General features: G+C 47.7%; 1 protein-coding gene across 1 annotated transcript in view; it reads left to right on the top strand.

Moving 5' to 3' along the window:
* The window catches only part of LOC137377639 (disintegrin and metalloproteinase domain-containing protein 12-like), a 561,477-nt gene that overhangs the window by 187,673 nt on the left and 357,845 nt on the right, over positions 1-15,959 (top strand). The window contains exon 8 of the mRNA XM_068047508.1: positions 8,611-8,682. Within this exon, the coding sequence (XP_067903609.1) occupies positions 8,611-8,682 (72 nt within the window). The remainder of the gene's footprint in view (positions 1-8,610; positions 8,683-15,959) is intronic.

Genomic DNA, 15,959 nt, shown 5'->3' with positions numbered 1-15,959 from the left:
GGCTTGGTCTCGGGTGGCAGTACTGGGTGGGCTTGGTCTCGGGTGGCAGTACTGGGTGGGCTTGGTCTCGGGTGGCAGTACTTGATGGGCTTGGTCTCAGGTGGCAGTACTGGGTGGGCTTGGTCTCCGGTGGCAGTACTGGGTGGGCTTGGTCTCAGGTGGCAGTACTGGGTGGGCTTGGTCCCGGGTGGCAGTACTGGGTGGGCTTGGTCTCAGGTGATCTGCATGGGAGGGCTTGGTCTCAGGTGGCAGTACTGGGTGAGCTTGGTCTCAGGTGGCAGTACTGGGTGGGCTTGGCCTCAGGTGATCTGCATGGGAGGGCTTGGTCTCAGGTGGCAGTAATGGGTGAGCTTGGTCTCAGGTGGCAGTACTGGGTGGGCTTGGTCTCAGGTGATCGGCATGGGAGGGCTTGGTCTCAGGTGGCAGTACTGGGTGAGCTTGGTCTCAGGTGTTCTGCATGGGAGGGCTTGGTCTCAGGTGGCAGTACTGGGTGAGCTTGGTCTCGGGTGGCAGTACTGGGTGAGCTTGGTCTTGGTTGGCAGTACCTTGTGGGCTTGGTCTCAGGTGATCTGCACGGGTGGGCTTGGTCTCGGGTGTCAGTACTGGATGGGCTTTGTCTCAGGTGGCAGTACTGGGTGGGCTTGGTCTCAGGTGGCAGTACTGGGTGAGCTTGGTCTCAGGTGGCAGTACTGGGCGAGCTTGGTCTCGGGTGGCAGTACTGGTTGGCTTGGTCTCGGGTGGCAGTACTGGGTGGGCTTGGTCTCAGGTGGAAGTACTGGGTGAGCTTGATCTCAGGTGGCAGTACTGGGTGGGCTTGGTCTCAGGTGGCAGTACTAGGTGGGCTTGGTCTCAGGTGGCAGTACTGGGTGGGCTTGGTCTCAAGTGGCAGTACTGGGTGGGCTTCGTCTTGGTTGGCAGTACTGGGTGGGCTTGGTCTCAGGTGATCTGCACGGGTGGGCTTGGTCTCGGGTGTCAGTACTGGATGGGCCTTGTCTCAGGTGGCAGTACTGGGTGGGCTTGGTCTCAGGTGGCAGTATTGGGTGCGCTTGGTCTCGGTTGGCAGTACTGGGTGGGCTTGGTCTCCGGTGGCAGTACTGGGTTGGCTTGGTCTTGGTTGGCAGTACTGGGTGGGCTTGGTCTCAAGTGGCAGTACTGGGTGGGCTTGGTCTCAGGTGGCAGTACTGGGTGAGCTTGGTCTCAGGTGGCAGTACTGGGTGGGCTTGGTCTTGGGTGACAGTACTGGGTGAGCTTGATCTCGAGTGGCAGTACTGGGTGGGCTTGATCTCAGGTGGCAGTACTTGGTGGGCTTGGTCTCGGGTGACAGTACTGGGTGGGCTTGGTCTCGAGTGGCAGTACTGGGTGGGCTTGATCTCAGGTGGCAGTACTGGGTGGGCTTGATCTCGGGTGACAGTACTGGGTGGGCTTGATCTCAGGTGACAGTACTGGGTGGGCTTGGTCTCGGGTGACAGTACTGGGTGGGCTTTGTCTCGAGTGGCAGTACTGGGTGAACTTGATCTCAGGTGGCAGTACTGGGTGGGCTTGGTCTCGAGTGACAGTACTGGGTGGGCTTGGTCTCGGGTGACAGTATTGGGTGAGCTTGTTCTCGGGTGACAGTACTGTGTGAGCTTGGTCTCGAGTGGCAGTACTGGGTGAACTTGATCTCAGGTGGCAGTACTGGGTGGGCTTGGTCTCGAGTGACAGTACTGGGTGGGCTTGGTCTCGGGTGACAGTACTGGGTGGGCTTGTTCTCGAGTGACAGTACTGGGTGGGCTTGTTCTCGAGTGACAGTACTGGGTGGGCTTGGTCTCGGGTGACAGTACTGGGTGGGCTTGGTCTCGGGTGACAGTACTGGGTGAACTTGGTCTCGGGTGACAGTACTGGGTGAGCTTGGTCTCGGGTGACAGTACTGGGTGAACTTGGTCTCGGGTGACAGTATTGGGTGAGCTTTGTCTCGGGTGACAGTACTGGGTGGGCTTGGTCTCGGGTGACAGTACTGGGTGGGCTTGGTCTCGGGTGACAGTACTGGGTGAACTTGGTCTCGGGTGACAGTACTGGGTGAGCTTGGTCTCGGGTGACAGTACTGGGTGAACTTGGTCTCGGGTGACAGTATTGGGTGAGCTTGGTCTCGGGTGACAGTACTGGGTGAACTTGGTCTCGGGTGGCAGTACTGGGTGAGCTTTGTCTCGGGTGACAGTACTGGGTGAGCTTTGTCTCGGGTGACAGTATTGGGTGAGCTTTGTCTCGGGTGACAGTATTGGGTGAGCTTTGTCTCGGGTGACAGTACTGGCTGGGTGAGATTATTACTATTATTATTAATATTACTATTATTTGCTACCTATAGGATTCAGTGATCATCCTATACCCATGGCCTTGAAGATCAATTAACTGTTACACGTCTGGTTCATTCCAGTAATCTGCCAAGGACATGTATGGCACCTCTTTTAAGACCCGAGGATGCAGGCTATCAGGTTCAGGGGACTTATCAACCTTTAAACCCATTAGTTTTCCTAGTACTTTTTCTCTAGTGATAGTGATTTCTTTAAGTTCCTCCCTCCCTTTTTCCTCTTGATTTTCTGTGATTCTTGGGCTGCTTTTTGTGTCTTCTACTGTACAGACAGATACCAAATACTTGTTCCAAGTCTCTGCCATTTCCTTGTTTCCCAATGCAATCAGGCAGAGTCAACGTGGTTGTATGATAGCAAGATCGTGTTTGATAAATTGATTAGAATTCTTTGAGGATGCAGCAAGTAGGGTGGATAAAGGGGAACCAGTAGATGTAGTGTATTTGGATTTCCAAAAGGCATTTGATAAAGTGCCACATCAAAGGTTACTGCACGATATAAGAGCAAATGATTTTGGGGGTAATATATTGCATGCATGGAGAATTGGCTAACAGTTGAGATAAATGGGGCATTTTCAGGTTGGCAAACTGTAACTAGTGGCGTGCCACAAGGAGCAGTGCTGGGACCTCAACTATTTACAATCTGTATTAATGACTTGAATAAAGAGACCAAGTGTATTGCAGCCAAATTTACAGATGATATAAAGATAAGTAGGGAAGAAAGATGTGAGGAGGACACAAGGTGACTGCAAAGGGAGAGAGATCGATTAGGTGAATGGGCAAAAATTTGGCAGATGGAGTACAATGTGGGGAACAGTGAGCTTGTCCACTTTGGTAGGAAGAATAAGAAAAACAGGATATTATTTTACATGGAGAGATACTGCAGAATGCCGTGGTACAGAGGATCTGGGTGTATTCGTACATGAAGCACAAAAAGTTAACATGCAGGTACAGCAAGTAATTAGGAAGGTAAATGGAATGTTGGCCTTTATTACAAGGGGGATGGAGTATAAAAGTAGGGAAGTCTTGCTACAACTGCACAGGTCATTGGTGAGACTGCAGCTAGAGTACAGCGTACAGTTTTGGTCTCCTTACTTATGGAGTGATATACTTGCATTGGAAGCAGTTCAAAGAAGGTCACTAGGCTTGTTCCTGGGGTTGTCTTATGAGGAAAGGTTGAGCAGGTTAAGCCTATACTCATTGGAGTTTAGAAGAATGAGATAATCTTATTGAAAGATGTAAGATTCTGAGGGGGCTTGACAGGGGAGATACTGAGAGCATGTTTCCCCTGGTGGAAAATCTACAACTCAGGGGCACAGTTTCAAAACTGAGATGAGGAAGAATTTCTCCTCTCATTAATCTTTGGAATTCTCTTCCCAGGGAGCAGTGGAGACTGGGTTATTGAATATATTCAAGGCTGAGTTAGACAGCTGTTTGATCTACAATGAAATCATGGGTTATGGCAGCAGGCAGGAAGGTGGAATTAAGGCACAATCAGATCAGCCATAATCGTATTGAATGGCAAAGGAGGCTCGAGGGGCCGAATGGCCTACTTCTGCTCCTATTTCTTATTTTGTTCTGTTCTTATGACTGATTGCCGCTCCTCAAATGAGTCTAAGTCAGGGCGGCACAGTGGCGCAGTGGTTAGCACCGCAGCCTCACAGCTCCAGCAACCCGGGTTCAATTCTGGGTACTGCCTGTGTGGAGTTTGCAAGTTCTCCCTGTGTCTGTGTGGGTTTTCTCCGGGTGCTCCGGTTTCCTCCCACGTGCCAAAGACTTGCAGGTTGGTAGGTAAATTGGCCATTATAAATTGCCCCTAGTATAGGTAGGTGGTAGGGAAATATCGGGACAGGTGGGGATGTGGTAGGAATATGGAATTAGTGTAGGATTATTATAAATGACTGGTTGATGGTCGGCACGGACTCGGTGGGCCGAAGGGCCTGTTTCAGTGCTGTATCCATAAACTAAACTAAACTAAAACGCAAGCAAGACTTTAAATACACCCCTATTACCTGCTCCAAAGCCAATGGAGCCTTGAATCCCACCCCTATCATCTGACTGGCCGGTCCCTATGTCTCCATTATCGAAAGTGGCCTCCCGCCACGTGATTGCATGACCAGCGAGGACAGCACCCAGTTCTGGGTCTGCCGCCAGCACCTGGGACAGGCTCAGTAAACTCAGCCCTTTGTGTGTTTACATAAATGCATTGTAAAACCTGTCTTTGTATTCCTTGCAGTCCATCTTAGTCTGCTCCTATCTAATATGATCCCACTTCCTTCTATAGTGCTATCCAACACTCACACCTTTACAGACTTTATTCCCATTCTTTACTTCTATATGCGGTTATTGTAAATATAATAAATAGAGTGCATATCATGAACTAGGTTATTGACATTTGACAAAAAGGCCAGAGGTGCCAGGAGCAAACTTTTCAATACAGAAGGTGGTTAAGAATGCACTGCCTGAAAGGGTGGGACAAGCAGATTAAATAGTAACTTCCAAAAGAGCTTTGGACAAATACTTGATGGGAAAAATGATTGAGCTATGGAAATCTGCTGTCCTTACCTGGTCTGGCCTGCCTACATGTGACTCCAGACCCACAGGAATCTGGATAACTCTTACATGCCCTCTGAAATGGCTGAGCAAGCCACTCAGTTGTATCTAACTGCGACAAAGTTAATAAAAAGGAATAAAACCAGACAGTTAAACAGGCATCGAACTAGGCACCGGAAACAACAATGACAAACCCAGCCACTGTCGACCCTGCAAAGTCCTCCTTACTAACATCTGGGGGCTTGTGCCAAAGTTGGGAGAGCTGTCCCACAGACCAGACAAGCAACAGCCTGACATAGTCATCCTCACGGAATCATACCTTACAGACAATGTCCCAGACACTGCAATCACTATCCCTGGATATGTCATAGAGTCATACAACACTGAAACAGGCCCTTCAGCCCACTGAGTCTGTGCTGACCATCAACCACCCATTTATACTAATCCTACATTAATCCCATGTCCCCCACCATATCCCCACCTTCCCGATATTTCCCTACCACCTACCTACACTAGGGGCAATTAACAACGGCCAATTTACCTATCAACCTGTAAGTCTTTGGCTGTGGGAGGAAACCGGAGCACCTGGCAGAAACCCACGCAGTCACAGGGAGAACTTGCAAACTCTGCACAGGCAGTACCCAGAACTGAACCCAGGTCGCTGGAGCTGTGAGGCTGCAGTGCCAACCAATGAACCACTGTGCTGCCCAAACGTGTGCTGACCAACCAGCAGGACAGACCCAGCAGAGGTGGCAGGACAGTGGTATACAATAGGGAGGGAGTTGCCCTGGGAGTCCTCAATATCGACTCCGGACCCCATGAAGTCTCATGGCATCAGGTCAAACATGGGCAAGGTAACCTCCTCCTGATTACCACCTAATGCCCTCCCTCAGCTGATGACTCAGTACTCCTCCATGTTGAACAGCACTTGGAGGAAGTACTGAGGGTGACAACGGCACAGAATGTACTCTGGGTGGGGGACTTCAATGTCCATCACCAAGAGTGGCTCAGTAGCACCACCACTGACCGAGCTGGGCCGAGTCCTAAAGGACATAGCTGCTAGACTGGGCCTGCAACAGGTGGTGGGGGAACCAAAAAGACGGAAGAACATACTTGACCTCGTCCTCACCAATCTGCCTGCCGCAGATGCTTCTGTCCATGACAGTATTAGTAGGAGTGACCACCGCACAGTCCTTGTGGAGACAAAGTCCCGCCTTCACATTGAGGATACCGTCCATCATGTTGTGTGGCACTACCACCGTGTTAAATGAGATAGATTTCGAACAAATCTAGCAATGCAAAACTGGGCATCCATGAGGCGCTGTGGGCCATCAGCAGCAGCAGAATTGTACTCAACCACAATCTGTAACCTCATGGCCCAGCATATCCCCCATTCTACCATTACCATCAAGTCAGGAGACCAGCCCTGGTTCAATGAAGACTGCAGGAGGGCATGCCAGGAGCAGCACCACAAGATTATTATCTTGTTTTAAGAAGACACACAACAGGATCTGAAGCAGCAGCTGAGAACAAAATAAGCACATACCTCAAAATGAGGTGTCAACCTGGTGAAGCTACAACCCAGGACTACTTGCATGCCAAACTGCATAAGCAGCATGCAATAGACAGAGCTAAGCGATCCCATAACCAACGGATCAGATCTAAGCTCTGCAGTCCTGCCACAACTCATCGTGAATGGTGGTGGACAATTAAACAACTAACTGGACGAGGTGGCTCCACAAATATACCCATCCTCAATGATGGGGGAGCCCAGCACATCAGTGCGAAAGATAAGGCTGAAGTATTTTCAACAATCTTCAACCAGAAGTGTCGAGTTGATGATCCATCTCGGCCTCCTCCTGAAGTCCCCAACATTACAGATGCCAGACTTCAGCCAATTCGATTGACTCCGCGTGATATCAAGAAACAGCTGAAGGCACTGGATACTGCAAAGGCTATGGGTCCTGACAATATTCCGGCAATAGTACTGAAGACCTGTGCTCTAGAACTTGCCGCGCCCCTGGCCAAGCTGTTCCAGTACAGCTACAACACTGGCATCTACCCTGCAATGTGGAAAATTTCCCAGGTATGTCCTGTACACAAAAAGCAGGACAAGTCCAACCCGGCCAATTACCGCCCCATCAGTCTACTCTCAATCATCAGTAAAGTGATGGAAGATGTCATCGACAGTGCCATCAAGCAGCACTTGCTTAGCAATAATCTGCTCAGTGATGCTCAGTTTGGGTTCCGCCAGGGCCACTCAGCTCCTGACCTCATTACAGCCTTGGTTCAAACGTGGACAAAAGAGCTAAACTCAAGAGGTGAGGTGGGAGTGACTGCCCTTGACATCAAGGCAGCATTTGACCGAGTATGGCATCAAGGAGCCCTAGTAAAACTGGAGTCAATGGGAATCAGGAGGAAAACTCTCTGCTGGTTGGAGTCATACCTAGCGCAAAGTTGTGGTTGTTGGAGGTCAATCATCTGAGCTCAAGGACATAATTTCAGGTATTCCTCAGGGTATCTTCAACTACTTCATCAATGACCTTCCTTCAATCATAAGGTCAGAAGTAGGGATGTTCGCTGATGATTGCACAATGTTCAGCACCATTAGTGATTCCTCAGATACTGAAGCAGTCCGTGCAGAAATGCAGTAAGACCTGGACAATATCCAGGCTTGGGCTGATAAGTGGCAAGTAACATTTGCGCCACACAAGTGCCAGACAATGACCATCTCCAACAAGAAAGAATCTAACCATCACCCCTTGACATTCAATGCCATTACCATCGCTGAATCCCCCACTATCAACATCCTAGGGGTTACCATTGACCAGAAACTGAAGTGGACTAGCCATATAAATACCGTGGCTACAAGAGCAGGTCAGAGGCTGGGAATCCTGAGGCAACTCACTCACCTCCTGACTCCCCAAAGCCTGTCCACCATCTACAAGGCACAAGTCAGGAGTGTGATGGAATACTCTCCACTTGCCTGGATGGGTGCAGCTCCAACAACACTCAAGAAGCTCGACACCATCCAGGACAAAGCAGCTTGCTTGATTGGCACCCCATCCACAAACATTCACTCCCTCCACCACCGACATACAGTGGCAGCAGTGTGTACCATCTACAAGATGCACTGCAGCAATGCACCAAGGCTCCTTAGACAGCACCTCCCAAACCCGCGACCTCTACCAACTAGAAGGACAAGGGCAGCAAATACATGGGAACATCACCACCTGCTAGTTCCCCTCCAAGTCACACACCATCCTGACTTGGAACTATATCTCCGTTCCTTCACTGTCGCTGGGTCAAAATCCTGGAACTCTCTTCCTAACAGCACTGTGGGTGTACCTACCTCACATGGACTGCAGCGGTTCAAGAAGGCAGCTCACCATCACCTTCTCAAGGGCAATTAGGGATGGGCAATAAATGCTGGCTTGGCCAGCGATGTCCACATCCCATGACTGAATTAAAAAAAAGAATAGAGCAGGCGAGTGGGATTGCTCCTTCAAAGAACTGGCATCGGCATGCTGGCTGAATGGCCTTATTCTGTGTTGTATCATTCTGTGACTGTAGAGAGGGTGGGCAGAATTGTGGGGAGCAGGAGAGACGTGAGGAGTGAAGCTGGGATCATGTGGAAGGTGGATGGCATCATGGGGAGTCTGGATAGAGCTGTTTTGCTCAATGAATCTTCACCAATCATTTGCTTTCCTTTTCAGTACAGGAATCTGGGGAATAATAGAGATGCTGTGGTGCGACGATTGACTAATATTGCGAATGCAGTGGACATAGTGAGTATGGAGACTGTCTTCACACTGGTTAATCTTCCTCTTCTATATCTCTGTTAATGACTCCCCCTGCTAACAACCGGGGCAGAATGAAAATGGCATTAAATGCAGTATTGTTGTCACTCAGAATGTGTGAAATCTTAGGCCTCAGATATGCCCACTCAGTGCCTCACAGCTCACTAGAAAATCACTGAGACCCTATCATACAACCATAAAATCCTGGAACAAAAAGGTTGCCTGGTCCGGATGGTTTGCATCCCAGGTTGCTAAAGGAAGTGGGGGTGGAGATAGTGGAAGGACCTGCCATAATCTTCCAATCTTCCCTGGATACGAGGGAAGTGCCAGAAAATTGCAGAGTAGCAGATATGACACCCTTATACAAGAAAGGGTGTAATGACATTCCTAGTAACTACAGGCCGGGCAGTTTAACTTCAGTGGTGGGGAAGGCTTCAGGAACAATAATCAGGGAAAACAATCAACAGGCATTTGAAGTAGTTTGAGTTAATTATGGATTTGTAAAATGCAGATCATGCTTGACTAATTTAATTGAGTTTTTGATGAAGGAGCAGAGAAAGTTGATAAAGAGAAAGCAATAGATGCTTTCTATATGGAGCTTAAGAAAGTATTTGTCAAAGTACCACATAAAAGGCTGATTAACAAAATTGAGGCTCATGGAATAAGAGGGTCATTGTCAGCTTGGTAAAGAATTAGCTTAAGGACAGAAAACAGTGAGTCGTAGTAAATGGTTGTTTTTCAGACTGGTGGAGGTAGACAGAGGTGTTCCTGAAGAATCTGTGCTAGGACCACTGCTTTCTTTTGATATATCTAAATGACAACAGCCCAATTCATTGCACCACGGTTCGCTCTGCTGCCCAGGAGAGGAATAAAAAGTGTGGGAATGCAATAGTTAGAGGGGATTCAATTGTAAGGCGTTTCTGTGGCCGCAAAAGAGACTCCAGGATGGTATGTTGCCTCCCTGGTGCTAGGGTCAAGGATGTCTCAGAGCGGTTACAGGACATTCTGAAGGGGGAGGGTGAACAGCCAGTGGTCGTGGTACACATTGGTACAAACGATGTCGGTAAAAAAAGGATGAGGTCCTAAAAGCAGAATATAAGGAGTTAGGAAGTAAGTTGAAAAGTAGGATCTCAAAGGTAGTGATCTCAGGATTACTACCAGTGCCATGTGCTAGTCAGAGTAGAAATAGCAGGATATATCGGATGAATACGTGGCTGAAGAGATTGTGTGAGGGGGAGGGTTTTAGATTCCTGGGACATTGGGACCGGTTCTGGGGGAGGTGGGACCAGTACAAACTGGACGGGTTACACCTGGGCAGGACTGGGACTGATGTCCTAGGGGGAGTATTTGCGAGAGTGGTTGGGGAGGGTTTAATCGAAAATGTCAGGGGGATGGGAACCTTTGCAAGGAGTCAGAGAAGGGGTGAATCAAAGACAAGAACAAAAGACAGTAAGGGAATAAGAAAAGTGATAGGCAGAGAAATCAAGGGCCAGAATCAAACAGGGCCACAGTGAAAAATAGTGGGAAGAGGACAAGTAATGTTAAAAAGACAAGCCTTAAGGCTTTGTGTCTTAATGCGCACTACATTCGCAATAAAGTGGATGAATTAATCATGTAAATAGATGTAAACGGGTATGATATAGTCGGGATTACGGAGACATGGTTGCAAGGTGACCAGGGATGGGAAATGAACATCCAGGGGTATTCAGTATTTAGGAAGGACAGACAAAAAGCAAAAGACGGACGAGTTGCATTGCTGGTTAAAGAGGAAATTAACGCAATAGTAAGGAAAGATATTAGCTCTGAGGATGTGGAATCTGTATGGGTAGAGCTGAGAAACACTAAGGGGCAAAAAACATTCGTGGGGGTTGTATATGGACCCCCAAGCTGTAGTGATGATGTTGGGAATGGCATTAAACAGGAAATTAGAGAAGCATGCGATAAAGGAACGTTTGTAATTATGGGTGATTTTAATCTGCATATAGATTGGGCAAATCAAATTAGTCACAATACTACAGAGGAGGAATTCTTGGAGTGGATACGGGATGGTTTTCTGGACCAATACGTTGAGGAACCAACTAGAGAACAGGCCAGCCCAGACTGGGTATTAAAGAACAAAGAAAATTACAGCACAGGAACAGGCCCTTCGGCCCTCCAAGCCTGCGCCGATCCAGATCCTCTATCTAAACATTGTTTAATGAGAGAGGAATAATTGACAATCTAGTTGTGCAAGACCCCTTGGAGTTGAGCGACCATAATATTATTGAATTCTTCATCAAGATGGAGAGTGACGTAGTTTTTTTTTATTCATTCATGGGATGTTACCTGGACGTTTTGTTTCAGGAGGCAGTCACACCTGGTAGATTAAGTAATTCAGTTAGTGATCAGGGACAACAGGGTGTGATTGCAAGTGAGGCAGGTAGGGGGATCCTGAGTACAGGAGTGGAGGAGCCTCAGCCTTTGACCCTATCCAACAGGTACGAGATACTTGCTCCCTGTGTGGATGAGGAAAAGGGCTGCGGGGAGGATGAGCCAACTGACCATGGCACCATGGTGCAGAAGGCCATTCAAGAGGGGGGAGCAAAAAGACAAGTGGTAGTTATAGGAGATTCTATAATTAGGGGGATAGATAGTATCCTTTGCAAGCCGGATCGGGAGTCCCGCATGGTGTGTTGCCTGCCCGGTGCCAGGGTGCAGGACATCTCTGATCAGCTTGAAAGGATATTGGAGCGGGAGGGGGAGGATCCAGTTGTTGTGGTCCACGTTGGGACTAACAATATAGGCAAGGCTAGGATGGAGGACCTGTTTGGGGATTATAAAGCACTAGGAACGAAATTAAGGAACAGGTCCTCGAGGGTCATAATCTCCGGATTACTGCCCGAGCCACGTGCAAATTGGCTTAGGGATAAGAATATTAGGGAAGTAAACACGTGGCTAAGGGAGTGGAGTGGGAAAGAGGGGTTCCATTTCATGGGGCATTGGCATCAGTTTTGGAACCGGGGGGATCTGTACCGATGGGACGGTCTCCACCTGAACCGATCTGGAACCAGTGTTCTAGCGAAGCGGATAAATAGGGTGGTCTCTAGGACTTTAAACTAGTGACTCGGGGGGAAGGGAAAGGGAAAACGACAGGGAGTATGATGGTAAATAAAAAGGTAAGCAGCAGGTTAACATGTGTGCAGGAGGGTTTAAGTTCAAGGCAGACTATGAAAGAATCAGAAAGGAAGGATAACTCAGGAGTTATTATTAGAGATGTTGGAAATCATGAGGGTAAGAAAGCTAGCATAAAGGCACTTTACCTGAATGCTTGTAGCATTCGTAACAAGGTTGATGAGTTAACGGCACAAATCATCGCGAATAAATATGATTTGGTAGCCATTACGGAGACATGGTTACAGATTGGTCACGACTGGGAGTTAAATATCCAGGGGTACCAGACTATTCGGAAGGACAGACAGGAAGGTAAGGGAGGTGGTGTAGCTCTGATATTCAAGGACGACATCAGGGCGGTGCTGAGAGATGATATAGGTTCTATGGAGAATGAGGTTGAATCAATTTGGGTGGAAATTAGAAACGCTAAGAAGAAAAAGTCATTGATAGGCGTAGTCTATAGGCCACCAAATAATAACATCACATTGGGGCGGGCAATAAACAAAGAAATAACTAATGCCTGTAAAAATGGTACGGCAATTATCATGGGGGATTTTAATCTACATATAGATTGGTCGAACCAGCTCAGTCAGGGTAGCCTTGAGGAGGAGTTCGTTGAGTGTATCCGTGATAGTTTTCTTGAACAGTATGTAATGGAACCGACGAGGGAGCAAGCTATCCTAGATCTAGTACTGTGTAATGAGACAGGAATAATTAATGACCTCATAGTTAGGGATCCTCTTGGAAGGAGTGATCACAGTATGGTTGAATTTAGAATACAGATGGAGAGTGTGAAGATAAAATCCAATACTAGGGTCCTGCACTTGAACAAGGGGGACTACAATAGAATGAGGGAGGACTTGGCGAGAGTAGACTGGAAACAAAGATTTTATGGTGGGACAGTTGACGAGCAGTGGAGGACTTTCAAAGCAATTTTTCAAAGTGCTCAGCAAAAGTATATTCCAGTGAAAAGGAAGGACTGGAAGAAAAGGGGTAATCTGCCATGGGTGTCTAAGGAAATAAGGGAGGCTATCAAATTGAAAGAGAAGGCATACAAAGTGGCCAAAAGCAGCATGAAACTAGAAGATTGGGAAAACTTTAAAGGTCAACAGAGAGCCACAAAAAGGGCTATAAAGAAAAGTAAGATAGAACATGAGAAAAAACTAGCACAGAATATAAAGACAGATAGCAAAAGTTTCTATAAATATATAAAACGAAAAAGAGTGGCTAAAGTAAACGTTGGTCCTTTAGAGGATGAGAAGAGGAATTTAGTTATGGGATATGATGAAATGGCCGAGGCATTGAACAGGTATTTTGTATCGGTCTTCACAGTGGAGGACATTAATAACATGCCAGTAACTGACAAAGAGACAAACGTAGGTGAGGACCTGGAAACAATCATTATTACGGAAGAGGTAGTGTTGGGCAAGCTAATGGAGCTAAGGATTGATAAGTCTCCTGGCCCTGATGGAATGCATCCCAGGGTACTAAAAGAGATGGCAGGAGAGATAGCAGGTGCACTGGCGATAATTTTCCAAAATTCACTGGACTCTGGGGTAGTCCCAGCAGATTGGAAAACAGCAGATGTGACGCCACTGTTTAAAAAGGGAGGTAGACAAAAGATGCGGAATTATAGACCGGTTAGCTGAACCTCTGTAGTGGGGAAGATGCTTGAGTCTATCATCAAGGAAGAAATAGCAGGGCATCTCGATAGAAATTGTCCCGTTGGGCAGACGCAGTTCATGAAGGGCAGGTCATGCTTGACAAATCTTTTGGAATTCTATGATGACATTACGAGCAAGGTGGACAATGGGGACCCAGTGGATGTGGTGTACCTAGATTTCCAAAAAGCCTTCGACAAGGTGCCGCACAAGAGGCTGCTGCATAAGATAAGGATGCATGGCGTCAGGGGTAAAGTATTAGCATGGATAGAGGATTGGTTGACTAACAGGAAGCAGAGAGTGGGGATAAATGAGTGCTATTCTGGTTGGCAATCAGTCACTAGTGGTGTGCCTCAGGGATCGGTGTTGGGACCGCAATTATTTACAATTTATATAGATGATTTGGAGTTGGGGACCACGTGTAGGGTGTCAAAGTTTGCAGATGACACTAAGATGAGTGGCAGAGCAAAGTGTGCAGATGACTGTGAAACTTTGCAGAGGAACATAGATACATTGAGTGAGTGGGCAAAGGTCTGGCAGATGGAATACAATGTTAATAAATGTGAAGTCATTCATTTCGGTAGGAGTAACAGTAAAAAGGATTATTACTTGAATGGTAAAAAGTTGCAGCATGCTGCTATGCAGAGGGACCTGGGTGTCCTTGTGCATGAATCGCAGAAGGTTGGTCTGCAGGTACAGCAAGTAATTAGGAAGGCAAATGGAATTTTGTCCTTCATTGCAAAAGGGATTGAGTTTAAAAGCAGAGAGGTTATGTTGCAGCTATATAAGGTACTGGTGAGGCCACACCTGGAGTACTGTGTGCAGTATTGGTCTCCTTACTTGAGAAAGGATGTACTGGCACTGGAGAGGGTGCAGAGGAGGTTCACTAGGTTGATTCCGGAGTTGAGGGGGTTGGCTTATGAGGAGAGACTGAGTAGATTGGGATTATATTCATTGGAATTCAGAAGAATGAGGGGGATCTTATAGAAACATATAAAATCATGAATGGAATAGATAAGATGCAAGTAGAGAGGACGTTTCCACTGTCAGGTGAAGCTAGGACAAGAGGGCATAGCCTCAAGATTAGAGGGAGCAGATTTAGGACTGAATTAAGAAGGAACTTCTTCACCCAGAGGGTTGTTAATCTATGGAATTCCTTGCCCAGTGAAGTAGTTGACGCTTTTTCAGTAAACGTTTTTAAAGCTAAGGTAGATATCTTTTTGAACAATAAAGGAATTAAGGGATACGGTGAGAGCGCGGGTAAGTGGATCTGAGTCCACGAAAGGATTAGCCATGATCTTATTGAATGGCGGAGCAGGCTCGAGGGGCTGGACAGCCGACTCCTGCTCCTAGTTCTTATGATCTTATGATCTTATGTAGGCATCACTGGCCAGGTCAGCATTTATTGCCCATCCTTAACTGCCCTTGAGAAGGTGGTGGTGAGCTGACTTCTTGAACCGCTGCAGTCCATTTGGGGTAGGTATACCCACAGTGCTGTCAGGAAGGGAGTTCCAGGATTTTGACCCAGTGACAGTGAAGGAACGGCGATATAGTTCCAAGTCAGGATGGTGTGTGACTTGGAGGGGAACTTGCAGGTGGTGGTGTTCCCATGTATTTGCTGCCCTTGTCCTTCTAGTTGGTAGAGGTCGCGGGTTTGGAAGGTGCTGTCTAAGGAGCCTTGGTGCATTGCTGCAGTGCATCTTGTAGATGGTACACACTGCTGCCACTGTGCGTCGGTGGTGGAGGAAGGGAATGTTTGTAGATGGGGTGCCAATCAAGCGGGCTGCTTTGTCCTGGATGGTGTCGAGCTTCTTGAGTGTTGTTGGAGCTGCACCCATCCAGGCAAGTGGAGAGTATTCCATCACCCTCCTGACTTGTGCCTTGTAGATGGTGGACAGGCTTTGGGGAGTCAGGAGGTGAGTTATTTGGCGCAGGATTCCTAGCCTCTGATCTGCTCTTGAAGCCACTGTATTTATATGGCTACTCCAGTTCAGTTTCTGTTCAATGGTAGCCCCTAGGATGTTGATAGTGGGCGATTCAGCGATGGTAATGCCATTGGATATAAAGGGGAGATGGTTAGATTCTCTCTTGTTGCAGATGGTCATTGCCTGGCACTTGTGTGGCGCAAATGTTACTTGCCACTTATCAGCCCAAGCCTGGATATTGTCCAGCTCTTGCTGCATTTCTACATGGACTGCTTCAGTATCTGAGGAGTCACGAATGGTGCTGAACATTGTGCAATCATCAGCGAACATCCCCACTTCTGACCTTATGATTGAAGGAAGGTCATTGATGAAGCAGCTGAAGATGATTGGGCCTCGGACACAACCCTGAGGAACTCCTGCAGTGATGTCCTGGATCTCAGATGATTGACCTCCAACAACCATAACCATCTTCCTTTGCGCTTGGTATGACTCCAACCAGTGGAAGGTTTCTCCCTGATTCCTATTGACC

This window comes from Heterodontus francisci, chromosome 1 (assembly GCF_036365525.1).
Source record: "Heterodontus francisci isolate sHetFra1 chromosome 1, sHetFra1.hap1, whole genome shotgun sequence".
Lineage (NCBI taxonomy): Eukaryota > Metazoa > Chordata > Chondrichthyes > Heterodontiformes > Heterodontidae > Heterodontus > Heterodontus francisci.
Note: the sequence above shows the minus strand (reverse complement) of the source record. Positions and strands in the feature narration are given on the sequence as shown.